Source organism: Lutra lutra, chromosome 1 (genome assembly GCF_902655055.1).
Source record: "Lutra lutra chromosome 1, mLutLut1.2, whole genome shotgun sequence".
Lineage (NCBI taxonomy): Eukaryota > Metazoa > Chordata > Mammalia > Carnivora > Mustelidae > Lutra > Lutra lutra.
This window is the reverse complement of record NC_062278.1, coordinates 197,650,437-197,664,943: the sequence shown is the minus strand read 5'-3', so window position 1 is coordinate 197,664,943 and position 14,507 is coordinate 197,650,437. Positions and strand designations below refer to the sequence as shown.

At 37.6% G+C, this 14,507-nt stretch overlaps 1 protein-coding gene across 6 annotated transcripts in view; it reads right to left on the bottom strand.

Annotated features, from left to right (window-relative positions):
• Positions 1–14,507, bottom strand: part of DNAH12 (dynein axonemal heavy chain 12) — a 224,768-nt gene that overhangs the window by 114,207 nt on the left and 96,054 nt on the right. For all 6 annotated transcript variants that reach the window (XM_047691438.1, XM_047691441.1, XM_047691430.1 and 3 more), the window contains 5 exons: positions 13,613–13,722; positions 9,858–10,041; positions 9,594–9,734; positions 5,511–5,594; positions 4,821–5,009 (listed from right to left, as the gene is read on the bottom strand). In XM_047691438.1, the coding sequence (XP_047547394.1) occupies positions 4,821–5,009; positions 5,511–5,594; positions 9,594–9,734; positions 9,858–10,041; positions 13,613–13,722 (708 nt within the window). The remainder of the gene's footprint in view (positions 1–4,820; positions 5,010–5,510; positions 5,595–9,593; positions 9,735–9,857; positions 10,042–13,612; positions 13,723–14,507) is intronic.

Genomic DNA, 14,507 nt, shown 5'->3' with positions numbered 1-14,507 from the left:
AAAGAGTAGCTGAATAGCCGAATAGATGGAAAACCAAGATTCCATTGTATGCTGTCTAGAAGTAACAAGAGGCTGAAAGTGAAGGGATAGAAAAAGAGCCTGATAGACTGAAGTAGTAATCAAAAACTTCCCAGAGAAAAGTCCAGATGACCTCAGAGCTGAATTCTACCAAACATTCAAAGAATTAATACCAATTCTTCTTAAACTCTTCCAAAAACTATGGGCACCTGGGTGGCTCAGTGGGTTAACTGTCTGCCTTCAGCCCAGGTCATGATCCCGCAGTCCCAGAATCGAGTCCCACACTGGGCTCCCTGCTCACCCTGCTCATTCTCTCGCAGTCTCTCTCTCTCACATAAATAAGTAAAAATTAAAAAAAAAAAAAAAAAAAAAAACCTCGTCCAAAAAATAGAAGTGGAGGAAATACTTCTAAGCTCATTTTTCAGGCTAGAATCACCCTCATACCAAAACCAGATAAAGACATCACAAAAACAGAAAATTATAAGCCAATATCTCTGAAGCATATAGACGCAAAAATCCTCAGTAAAATACTAGCAAACTGAATTCAATTCACCAAAAAGATTATATACCATAACCAAGTGGGATTTATCCCTGGGACACAAGGGATATGCAAGTTAATCAATGTGTTATACACATTAACAAAATGAAAGACAAAAATCACATGATCATCTCATAAATTCAGGAAAAGTATTTAACAAAGTTCAACCACCATTTGTGATTAAAAAAAAAAAAAAAAAAAAACTCTCAACAAGAGTTGCCTGGGGGCGCCTGGGTGGCTCAGTGGGTTAAAGCCTCTGCCTTCAGCTCAGGTCATGATCTCAAGGTCCTGGGATCGAGCCCTGCATCGGGCTCTCTGCTCAGCGGGGAGCATGCTTCCCTCCTCTCTCTCTCTCTGCCTGCCTCTCTGTCTACTTCGGATCTCTGTCTGCCAAATAAATAAATAAAAATCTTTAAAAAAAAAAAAAAGAATGGCTAATTTGAAATAAATATTAAAAAAAAAAAAGAGTTGCTTGGATGGCTCAATTGGTTAAGAGTCTGCCTACGACTCAGGTCATGATCCCAGGGTCTTTGGATCTAGTCGAATTGGCCTCCTTGCTCAGCCAGGAGTCTGCTTCTCCCTCTGCCTACCACTTCCCCTGCTTGTGCGCTCTCTGACAAATAAAATAAAAAAAATTAAAAAACTCAACAAAATAGATATAAAGGGAAATCTATGCAATAAAATAGAGGACATTTATGAAAAGCCCACAACTAAAATCATAATCCATGGGGTAAAACTGAAAGCTCTTCCTCTAAGATTTGGTATGAGGCAAGGATGCATACTCTCACCACTTCTTTTCAGCAAGAAGTACTAAGTAGAGCAATCAGAAAAGAAATAAAAGGCAACCAAATAAAAAAAGAAGTAAAATGATTTCTATTTGCAGATGACATGATCCTATATGTAGAAATCCCTAAAGATTTCATGCAAAAAATAAATAAATACTGTAAGGACCTATTTAGAAACTGTCCTGCTCCCCTTCCCCCAGTCCCTGAAACCAGCTTCAGGTAACAAAGCCCAGATACAAAGGTGGGTCAGGCCAGGTGGAGGCATCCGATCAGTGGAGGGATGCATACTGTCTCCCTGGTTACCAAGGAGTATGGGCCCCGCCCTTTGGGCACCAATCCCAATCAAGGTGTAATGGCTGGTTCAAATGTCTACTAGGGTAAACTGTAACCCAATTGGTCACCTAGCATCACTGTGGAGTTTCCTGTGTTATAATCTCATTGACCACCTGTGCGTGGCCAGGCCCGACCTCATGGCCTTTGCCCTTAAAAGCTAGACTGTGAAACAGAGAAGGGTCGCCCTCTATTATAAGAGGTGAGGCCCCGAACGTTCGGTTAGATTCTTGATGCTTGGCGCAAAATAAAGCTTTGCTTGACCTTCGCTTTGTATCAGTCTCGCTCCTTTAATCACGGACCCATTATTGGGGCATAACAAATACCTTTTAGAACAAACAAACTCAGTAAAGTTACAGAGTACAAAACCAACATACAGAGGGTGCCTGGGTGGCTCAGTCAGTTAAGCTTCTGCCTTTGACTCAGGTCATGATCCCAAGATACTGGGATCGAGTCCCACATCAGGCTCCCTGCTCAGGGAGAAGCCTGCTGCTCCTCCTCCCACTCCCTTTGCTTGTGTTCCCTCTCTGTCTCCCTCCCCATCAAATAAGTAAGTAAAACCTTAAAAAAAAAAATACAAAAGTCAATTGCATTTGTTTACACCAACAATGATCTATCTGAAGAGGGAATCAAGAAAACAATCCCATTTATGATCGCATCAAAAAGAATAAAATACTTAGGCATAAACTTAACCAAGAAGATGAAAGACCTGTATATTGAAAACTATAAAACATTATTGAAAGAAATTGAACACACAAATAAATGGAAAAACATCCTGTGTTTACAGCTTGGAAAAATTAACATTGTTAAAATGCCCATAGTACCTAAAGTGATCTACAAATTCAATGCAATCCCTATTGAAATTCCAATGGCATTTTTTTCAAAAATAAAAATCTAAAATTTGTGTGGAACCACAAAAGACTCCGAATAGCCAAAATAATCTTATGAACAGAATTGAAAGTATCACATGTCCTAGTTTGAAATTATATTACAAAGCTCCAGTAATAAAAACAGTATGTTACTGGCATAAAAATAGACATAAAAACCAATGAAGCAGAATAAAAAATCCAAAATAAATCCAAGCATATAAAGTCAACTGATCTTCAACAAGAACAAGAACACACAACAGGTGGCAGGGGGTGCACCTGGGTGGCTGAGTCACTGGAGTGTCCAACTCTTGGTTTTGGCTCAAGTCATGATCTCATAGTTCATGATATCGAGCCCTGTGAGGGGCTCCATGAGCAGCAAGGAGGCTGCTGAAGCTACACGCTCTCTCTCCCCTGACCCTCCCCCTTTCAGGCACACATTCTCTCTTTGAAGTAAATAAATAAACCTTAAAAAAAAAAGTACACAATGAGAAAAAGACGGTCTCTTCAATAAATAGTATTGGGAAAATTGGATAGATATATGTAAAAGAATGTAACTGGACCTTTATTTTACTCCATACACCAAAATCAACTCAAAACGGGTTCAAGACTTAAATGTAAAATCTGAAACCATAAAAATCCCTGAAGAAAATGTGGGGGGAAAGCTCCTAAACATCGACCTTGGTAATAATTTTTTTGGATAGGACAAAAACTCAGACAACAAAAGCAAAAATAAAGTGGGACTATATCAAACTAAAAGTTCCTACACAGCAAGGGAAATGATCAACAAAATGAAAAGGCAGCCTAAAAATTGATGGAAAATATGTGCAAACCATATATCTCATAAGGGGTTAATATTCAAAATATATAAGGAACTCACATAATTTAATAGCCAAAAAAACAAACTATCGAATTTAAAAATTCGCAAAGGACCTAACCAGACACTTTTTCTAGAGAAGACATACAAGGGGCTAATAGGTGTATAAGGAAGGCATTCAACATCACTAATCATCAGAGAAATGCAAATCAAAACCAAATATCACTTCACACCTGTTAGGAAGATTATAAAGATGAAAGGTGACAAATCTTGGTGAGGATGTGGGCCAAAGAGAACCCTTGTGTGCTGTTGGTGGGAAAGTAAACTGGTACAGCCACTGTGGAAAACAGTGTGGAACATCCTCAAAAAGACTAATGATAGAACTACTTAGTGATCCAGCAATCCCTCTTCAGGACATGAAATCAGTACCTCAAAGATATACCTGCACGCCCATGCATTATTCCCAAGAGCCAAGATATGGGCACAAACTGTTGATGGACGAATGGATAAAGAAATTGTTCTATAAATACCTATAATGGAATGTTATTCAGACTTAAAAATAAAAGAGAGATCCTGTTATTTGTAACAACATGGATGAACTTTAAGACGTTATGATAAGTGAAAAAAGTCAGATACAGAAAGGAAAAAATTGCATGATGTCACTTATATGCAGAATCTGAAAGTTGAATGCATAGAACCAGAGTAAAATGGTGATTACAAGGTTTGGTAGGGAGGGGGTAAAGGGAAGACACCAGGTAAAGGGCACAAAGTTGTACTTATATTTAAAATTATAAATTATAAAATATAAATATATTTTATATATTATATATCATGCTATATATAATTATATAAATAATATATAAATAAAATATAAAATTATAAATTATCAAATATTAAAAATTTAAAAATGAAACCTAGAGAGACACATACACCTGAGTACAAACATAACTAAGGGGGCCTGAATAAGATCAGTTGATAGTATCAATGTCAATATCCTTGTTGTGATATAATACAGCCTTGCAAAATGTTACCATCAGGAGAAATTGGGTTAAATTGTGCATGGGATCTATTATTCTTAAAATTGCATGTGAATTTACTCTTCTCCTACCCCCTTAACCCCCCAAAACAGAGGGCTGATGGGGGGAGGGAGGTTGGGAGGGGGGGTGGGGTTATGGACATTGGGGAGGGTATGTGCTATGGTGAGTGCTGTGAAGTGTGTAAACCTGGCGATTCACAGACCTGTACCCCTGGGGATAAAAATATATGTTTATAAAAAATAAAATTTAAAAAAAAATTGCATGTGAATTACTGATTGTCACAATAAACATCCCATTTTAAAAAGTGTATACCAAATGTCTAAGGGGAAACTGATTTTAGTTATTCATCCTACTATTGTGATTTTAGACTTATGTCAAGTTGAATGGAAACTAAAGAAACTTGAACAGGTCAGAGAATTACAGTGTTACCTTGCAGTTTCTCTTACGAAGCTTTAAAGCTGGCCTTATCAACCAGTCAAAAAGTCCTTTCAGGAGAGCCTGATGATCTGGTTCCTGCAAAGGTCCTTTCAGGGAATTCAACCACGAGGACACAAGTGGTTCCCATCCTAACTGCGACGGTTCCAAATAAATCATGCCACAGCGGCTTACGGTGGCTGGCTAGAGAAAAAAGACGTTTTCTTTTTCCAGTGTTACTCTTATGCCACTAGCCCTTATCAATTACTTCCTTGAACGACCTATGCGGCCTTTCATGATCCAGCTCCTGTCGTCCTCTACAGCCTCACATACATTAGACGACATGTTTGCAGTTACAGTTCCTCAGACACGTCATGGCTTCAGGTCCTTACATGTCGTCTTGTGATTTGGAATGCCCAGCCCCAACTAGAGAAGTGTTACCCCTCAAAACCAGATCAAACACTCAGACATTTTCCATGGTTGTCCTCTTCCCATTCCCTTCTTGGACACTCACCTCCTCCATATTCTTACTTATGTGTGGCCGTATAGTGGGATTATTTATTAGCATGCTTCTTAGCCTCCTTAAATACACTACGTCTTGTTCATCTTAGTATTCCTGGGGCCTAACTGGTCTTCTGATGCATAAAACATACTTACTGACCAAGCGAACACACAAACTACTGTTATATTAAAATATGAACTTACTGAGGCCTGGGAAAGGTCCATTGCTTCAAAGATGAGGCTCATTTGAGGGGACATCTGAATGATTTCTCCACTCATAAGGCAAAGCTAAAAGCAATTATTTTTCAAATGTTTATTTTTAAAAAACTCAAACTTCTCAGATAAAAATTTATTCTATGTATAAGATAATGTATATCCTGGGATATAGTATCGTAAGTATTAAAACAGAAGCCAGAAAATTGTAATTCTAGGTCTAGCTCTGTCAGTTACTGGGTAAACAAGTACATAACATCTCTGAGTCTATGAACAGGGATAATTTCTCCTCCATAGAGTTAGGCAGGAGGAGAAATACATGACATACTGCAAAAATCCTAGACAAATCTCAGTTCTTATTATTAATAAAATTACACAAAATGCTCCAGACTTTATAAAATTGTCAGAAGACCTCTTTATTAGTAAAAAAGAGAGAAATTGAAAACAGAGAATAGTATGAACACTCAGGTACCCATCTCCTGGACTTAACCGATGTTAACATTTTGCCAAATTTGCTTAGTTTTTTAAAACAGTATTTTGAAGAGCAGTATGCATACCACGGCATTTTACAACCAAATAGGTCAATATTTATCTTGCAAAAGTAAGGAGTTTTCTATGTGACCACAATAACATTATCACAGCTAGTAAAATTACCAATAACTCCTTAATATCATGTAATACTCAGCCACTACTCAAATTTCCTCAGTTGTATTAGAAATGTCTTTTCAACTGATTCTTCAAACCAAAATTCAACCAAAAAGGCATCTTATCTTTTCAATCTCTTTAGCTTCTCCCTTTGGAATTATCATTAATTTTCAATAATTTTAATAATTAGTATTGTTGAAAAAAATTAGTATTGTTGATATTCCAAGTTAATTTCATTAAGTCTTTTTTTCAATTCTTCCTCTTCACTTATTTTTAAGTGTTTCTTCTCTACCATCACCACTGCAGTCCCAGTTTTGCCCCTATCTAGTTATATGTCAACAAGGCAGCATTTAACATTCCTGGACTTTTTTTTTTTTTTTTTTTTTTTTTTTAGGATTTGAACCAAGGCAACCTGGCCTTATAGTCTGTGCTTTTATTATTCTTTTTAAATATTTTTTTTATTTTTTAATTAACATATAATGTATTATTAGCCCCAGGGGTACAGGTCTGTGAATTGTCAGGTTTACACACTTCATAGCACATACCTTCCCCAATGTCCTAGACCTGTTTCTTCTCTATAAAATAAATGAATGGTCTAGAGCTGGAGTGTCTAATACATTAGCCAGCAGTCATATGTGGCTATTTATAATTTTATCTAATTAAATCTAATTAATTGAACTAATGAAGCAATTTAATCTTTAGTTAAAATTAAATAAAATTGAAAGTCAGTTCTTCAATTGCACTAAGCCCCATTTTAAAAAAGATTTAATTCTTTGTTTTTTATTATATGTTAGTCACCATACAGTACATCATTAGTTTTTGATGTAGTGTTCCATGATTCATTGTTTGCATATAACACCTAGTGCTCCATGCAATACGTGCCCTCCATAATACCCATCACCAGGCTCACCCATCCCCCTAAGCCCCTCTCCTCTAAAACCCTGTTTGTTTCTCAGAGTCCATAGTCTCTCATGGTTTGTCTTCCCCTCTGATTTCCCCCCTTCATTTTTCCCTTTCTTCTAATGTCCTCCATGCTATTCCTTATGTTCCACATATAAATGAAACCATATGATAATTGTCTTTCTCTGCTTGACTTATTTCAATTAGTATAATCTTCTCCAGTTCCATCCATGTTGATGCAAATGGTGGGTACTCATCCTTTCTGATGGCTGAGTAATATTCCACTGTATATATGGACCATATAATTTCTACACCCAGCATGGGGCCTGAGATTACAACCCTGAGATCAAGAGTCACATGCTCTACTGACCAAGCCAGCCAGGCAACCCTGTACTAAGCCATGTTTCAAAGGCTCAGTAGCCAGCCACATGTGACTAGTAGCTACCTTCTTAGACAATGCAAATATTTCCAACATCACAGAACATTCTACTGGACAGTGGTGGTTTTGAATACTTTTCATTTCCTACCAGATTATTTCAGCAAACATTCTATTTGCTTCAATTTTGGGAAGTAAAGTCAGTTTTCTCCTCACTCTCCCATGGTGTTTTCAAAATACTCTACCCCATCCTCTCTACCCCCTGCTCCTTTGACAGCCATGCTTGCTGCTATCACTCACCAGCAGCCAAGCATCCCCATCATTAGCCTTTGATACTTGGCTCAATTTCTTTCTCTCTGCTATAACTCTGGCCTGATCCAGTGTTCATGAAAAGGAACATCTCAACATGGCAGCCCCTCAGATCTTTGACTACCTTTTCTTCACTTACTTTCTTCTCATTCCAGTCATCCACTTTATATACCTTGGAACCTTCTCTCCTGGAACACTACACAATTCTGAAATACTAAATCCAGGCATGCCCATCTCTGTCTGCAGCCTCCTATCCAGTCAGTGCTCTCACCGATCGACTCCTCCTACACTTGCTCTTCATCTGCATATCCCTCCTGTTTTCACTTCCCTCGTTATTAAGCAGCTTTTGTTATATGGTCTAGCACTTCTGGCCCTCTCATGCCAGTATCTTTAAAGTCTTTGTGTACTTCAGGTGTGGCACCATCATCTACACTCACATCCAAGCTGCTTAGACTGTTAGGGAAAATCCCTCGAAGGCAGACCTTGGCACTACTACTAATCCTCAGATAGGCTTCAGTGCTTTCTTAGGCAGCTCTCTTTCCCATTTTCCATTATAGGTAATTTAAATCTTCCCCTTTTCTCCTCCAGTATGCAACGAACCAGGGTCTACCATGTCACACAATCAATCAATCAATCATAAAAAGGATTTGCCTTCCAATTTCCACTATCAATCCATATATTTACATATATCTACACCTATCCTTTCCTGCCTCCCTCTTATCCAATATGAGAAAATCCTCCCACCTGGCTCTGAATCAGACCCTTATTAGCCCCTCTCTTATGAATCAATACTATTTCTTAGCTCAATCAATGTAACTGAAAGAAAGAATATGAGTAAGTGCTCAACTACCTAGGACAATGTGTTGGCATATTTGTTTGGATGCTAATTAATTTGCTTATTTAATAGCATAGTTATTTCATGTGTGAAAATAAATCATGACATATTCATATAGCAGAATACCAATGCAGACATAAAAAGAATAAATAAAATGGAACTGCAACTACATGAATATCATGGATACCATCTGACCACAAGAAGAAAAGCACTAAGGAGTAGGAGTCTATATTCATGAACTTCAAGAACCAAAAAAACTAATTTATCAGAAGTCAGAATAGTGCTTGCCCCTGGGGGAGGGTGTACTGATTCAGAAGGAACATGAGCGAATCTTTTAAGTGCAAGAAATTTTATGCATCTTTATTTAAATGATGGTTATGAGACTGTACACTTAGGTTTAAAAAAGCACAGAACTCAAAATTAGCCACATTTTATAGTTTACATGTTAACCTGGCAACTACAACAAACACTAAAGGATTTCCATTTTCTAGATCTTTTGCTTATTCCATGGCTTCTAAGTTAATGTAGCACATACAAGCCCTGAAGCATTCAATGTTTTCAAAAAGGAATTAGGCCTTTTTATTTCCTCCTAAAATATTAAGGTTCTGTAAGAAACCATGAGCCTGGAGTCACTTAACAAATTAACATCTATTATGTTACTGTGCTCTCCTGCTAATGCAATGGTTTTAATACCTTTTTATTCTATAAAAAAAATTAAGCAGAGGATTTACTACAGCATAGTTTTCATTGAACAGATAATTTATAAACTTATTAAACTTGCTGCATCCTTTTTTTAAATGTATAATCCTACTCAATTTGTTGTTGAACATGTAACATTGCTTAAGCATGTCTGCACCTATTCTGCTTTTTTTTTTTTAAAACTGTGGCAAAAAAAAAAGCCATTTTACATTAAATCTACCATGTTAACCTTTTCTTAAGTTCACAGTTCAGTAGTGTTTGGTATAGTCACACTGTGCATCACTTTTGCTTTTAATCCTGATGATTTTACCTTTTTATTGTCATCCAATACTGTATTCATGCTTTCTATCCACAAAGTGTCAATGGGACCATCGAATACAACCCATTTCCGGTCCGGTGTTTCTGACAAAGCAAATTCCCTAAAAGTGTTGGCCACAATACCATCAGTCCACTGGGGAAGAAAACAGAATTGGAAAGCTTCCTTTATAAAACCATAAAGCGATCATATTGAAAACATTTCATATTTCTTGGTTTAATGTACATTGTCACTAAGAATATTTATGTTATAGATTACCTCATGAGACACTGGATCAAACTGTCCAAAAAGTTGGCCCATAGTAATGGATTTGGGGTTTACAGTCCGATAAATGACTTTTTCTTCCTCTCCATAGCCACGCTCATTCATAAGAGTTAGAGTGTCAGCCAGTACATGCAGAACTTTTGTCTTTGCAGCAAAAGGCTCTCCTACTAACATGAAACTATTAAGGAAAAGAATTATAGAAGAAGAGTCTAAAAAATAATGGTAAATTATTTGTATACTGGTGTTTAAAATACTGGTATTTATAACTTTTAAAATTTTATGAATTTTTCTCAGACATGAGGAGAATACATTTAACTTCTGAACTGGTTGATCTCTAAAATTCTTTACATTAATACCATAATCTACAGAAGAGAATATAACAAAAAAAATCTCCAAGTGAAAACAGAAACTAAACACTCTTAAGATTGGAAAAAAAGAATGTCTTGGGACCTCCCAAGGAGAGAAGTGGGATAGGTTCTCATTCCTCAAGTATTTATTTAAGATTTTATATTTTTATTTGATAAAGAGAGAGAGAGAGAGAACACAAGCAGGGGGAGTGGGAAAGGGAGAAGCAGGCTTCCCAGTGAGCAGGGAGCCCAATGCGGGGCTTGATTCCAGGACCCTGGGATCATGACCTGCACTGAAGGCAGATGCGTAAGGACTGAGCCACCCAGGCACCCAATGCTACACCATCCCTCCTTCCCCAGCCCCAGTTCCTCAAGTTTTTACTTGCTAGAGTAGTCACTGGTGGTCTTTGCCAAATACTTCTGAATCTCCTCTCTCCTAGCACATAGTAGGATTCTTTGCCCTCTTGTGGAAATTCTAAGTGACTAATGAGTAATAAGTGGAAAACATGGATGTTACTTCCTCAGCGGACATATCATTGCCAGTGAGAGAGCTTACAGAGCTCTCTCCTCACAGAGCTTTTCCCTCTCACACAGCAGTGACTCACTATGTTGAGATGCTGACTGCTCCAACAGCCTGAGACCCTGGGTAATTATGATGAGCAGATCCTGCCTGTTAACCTATAGTGGACATAGTATGAATGAGAAATAACCCTTTGTTGTTGTTTTTAAGTCACTAAGATTTGGGTCTTAGGGCTGATTGTTTCTAAAGAATAATCTAGCCCATCCTTTCTGACAAACTGGTTCCTAGAAGGGGAAAGGTATTCTTGCCATAATAAAAAGACTTAAATATGTGGCACTGGCTTAAAGGCCAGGTTGTGAGTGGCAAATTTAACTGTTATTAGAGGCCAAAAGACTGGGAATTAATGTTACGCAATGATGAAACATTTAGTAAATCTGTTCATTAAAGTAACTTGAAAGACAGATAATCTAATGAAAACAAATGAAACTGCCTAATGAAACTGCCATTTTAGGAAAAAGGATAGTAAACAGATTATTATTAGTATATAATGCCAGCCAATGGCTACATTTAACAAAGAACTACTGGAAAGAAATGAGCCCAGAAAAAAAAAAAAAATGGCCAGTTTGCAAACTGGAATGAAAGAGAATAAAGGGAGTCCAGAAATTCAGGAAACTGCAGGCAATTTACTTTCATCCCCAATTGGTAAAAAATAAATTGAGAAAAGATTTGAACAACAAACATCTACTCAGCCTGGCGCCAAGGACCAAATTAAGGGTAGGGCTTGTATCACTATTAAAATGTATGAAATTTTAATATGGTTCCCAGTAATCATTTCAGGAGTGAAAATAGATTAAGCTTTGTCATCTTCTCAATTAAAATTGATAGGTTCAAGGATACTGCAAGGGAATTTATAAAAGTATGACTTGGTAAGGATGGTAGTTGTGGCTACTGGCATATAGAGCTGCTTAGAATCAAACAAATAAGAAGTTTATCAAGTTTTTGAGGGAGTTTATGGACAAAGAAACTATGAGTCTAGGCTAAAACACATGTGAATATTCAAGACTTAAAAATTATCCTTGCAGGGGCACCTGGGTGGCTCAGCCAGTTGAGGGTCTGTCTTCGGCTCAGGTCATGATTCCCGAGGCCCTAGGGTCCTGGAACCAAGCCCCACATTGGTCTCCCTGCTCTGCAGGGGGATCTGCTTCTCCCTCTACCCTCTGCTCCTTCCCTGCCCCTGCTTGTGCTCTCTCTCTCACTCAAATAAATAAAAAATTTTTAAAAATGATCCTTGCATGAGAGTTGATGGTACTATTCCCTCTATTTTTGTATATGCTTGAAAATTTACATACTATGGAGTTTTTTTGTTTTTGTTTTTGTTTTAAATCCTGTCTTTAACCTTTGAGACCTCAACTTTCTATAGGCAGGAAACAGGCTGAAAACATTTCTCAGCTCCCAAGGACATCTTCTCTATTGTTCACTTCACATGTGATCAGAGAAAAAAATGAAGATGGAAAGACCGCTCAAGAAAGTTGAACAAGGGACGCCTGGGTGGCTCAGTTGGTTAAGCAGCTGCCTTCGGCTCAGGTCATGATCCCAGCGTCCTGGGATCGAGTCCCACATCGGGCTCCTTGCTTGGCGGGGAGCCTGCTTCTCCCTCTGCCTCTGCCTGCCATTCTGTCTGCCTGTGCTCGCTCGCTCTCCTCTCTCTCTGACAAATAAATAAAATCTTAAAAAAAAAAAAAAAAAAAAGTTGAACAAGGGGCGCCTGGGTGGCTCGGTGGGTTAAGCCACTGCCTTCGGCTCAGGTCATGATCTCAGGGTCCTGGGATCGAGCCCCGCATCAGGGGCTCTCTGCTCAGCAGGGAGCCTGCTTCCTCCTCTCTCTCTGCCTGCTTGTGATCACTCTCTGTCAAATAAATAAATAAAATCTAAAAAAAAAAAAAAAGAAAGTTGAACAAAAAAAAGAAAAAAGGAAGAAAAGAAAAGAAAAAGAGAAAGAAAGAAACAAAGTTTAACCAGTGTCCACAAAGAACAGTTAACTGGAAAGCCCCTGTGAAATCATGCAGAAGTGGATCCAGCATTTAAAGTTTATACAATCCATAGAATAGGAAAAAAAATACAAATGCAACTATGGATACAAAATGTCCAGAGCCACTATAATGATACCCTATATAATAAATGATGTGTATCAAATGATTATGGCTCCTTGGAAATGCCCCTACAAGTTAGAGGTCCTGAGGTTTAAACTATCAGTATCATAGTCAATTTATCTCTGGAACAATTACCCAGATGGGTTTCAGAATCGCTATCAACCAATGTTGGCTATGTCTCCAGTTCTTCAATTTCTGGATAGTAGTGTCTGCTCTAATGACCTGTTTTAGGAAGCCCAATATTATAATTAAGACTAGGTGTATGGAGGACAGACAACTTGTCTTTCTAGTCTGTAGGTCTTTGGATCAAGAGGAACAACTTCCAAATCTGATGCAGAAACTATCATGCATCACCTAGAGATCTTGAACTTCAAGTACAGTTCATTGATTGACTAGAACTTTTAACTTGTCTTCCTGGGAAGGAAAGGGTGTGTTTTATGTGCATGGAGGAGAGCAAATAACATATGACCAAAAGGGCAAAGTGCACTGGTTGCTAGTGCCACCTCAATGAATGAGAATGCATTACCAGTCCTTGTTGGATGGGTAGCATGAGCGAGAAATAAATCTTTATTTTAAGCCACTGGGATGGAAATGGGGAGATGGCGGTCTTTGTTCCCTAGCCTACCTTGTGTACAAAATTTGCTGAGTCCTTTGGTTCATAAATTTTGTTTTAACAGTTCGATTTGAAAAAAACATCTAACTATGGTAGACAGAGATAATCTATAATCTTACCCATGTCTCACAGTCATCATTTCATATGTCTGAATCATTTTTTCAAGAAAAAATTTAACTGGCTGAAGATTATGTACTTTGCAGGCTTCATGAGCACATTCCAAAAATTCCTAAAATAAAAAAAATGGAATGCATTTTTATAAAATGGTATTATAAATCTCATATATATTTTATAAATCTAGATTATTCATTTTGAAATAAAAAAACTTATCTTCCTCTATTGATAAATTATTTCTTAAAGATTTTTTTAAAGATATTTATTTATTTGTGAGAGAGAGAGAGAGTGTGTGTACACATGAGTACAAGCAGGGGGAGCAGCAGGTAGAAGTAGTAGACTCCCTGCTGAGCAAGAAGCCCAGTGCGGTACTTGATCCCAGGACCCTGGGTTCATGACCTGAGCCAAAGGGAGATACTTAAACAACTGGGCCACCCAGGCATCCCTTAAAGCTTTATTTATTTTTAAACTTAGCTTTTTTTTTTTAATTAAAAGGAAGTACAAAAAGAATTAAATTACTTTAAAATTATTATTCCCTATTATAAGTTAATGATCAGAGCACCACAGCATTAGGTGCAAGCTGCATGGAAACTCCTTTTAATTGTGTTTTCCAGAATTTCATCCTTGTTTAGGATGTGGAAGGACATGCCAAAAAAATCCTTCACACTGTAGTAACTAGAAAGAAATGGAGAATCTAAAAAAATAAATTTTAAAGATAGAGAAGTTCTCTGGGTACAAGTATGTCTAAAGGAATTAAATTTCAGAAACAGATCAGCCTTCCTGAATGAGCTCAAATTGATGCTAATTTAGCTGCTGGGAGCATTTTCCAGCTACAGACATCAGGTGGGCATTGGATTGGGCTTCTCACAGGCACAGGGACTTTGCTGAAGTAAAGAAAAA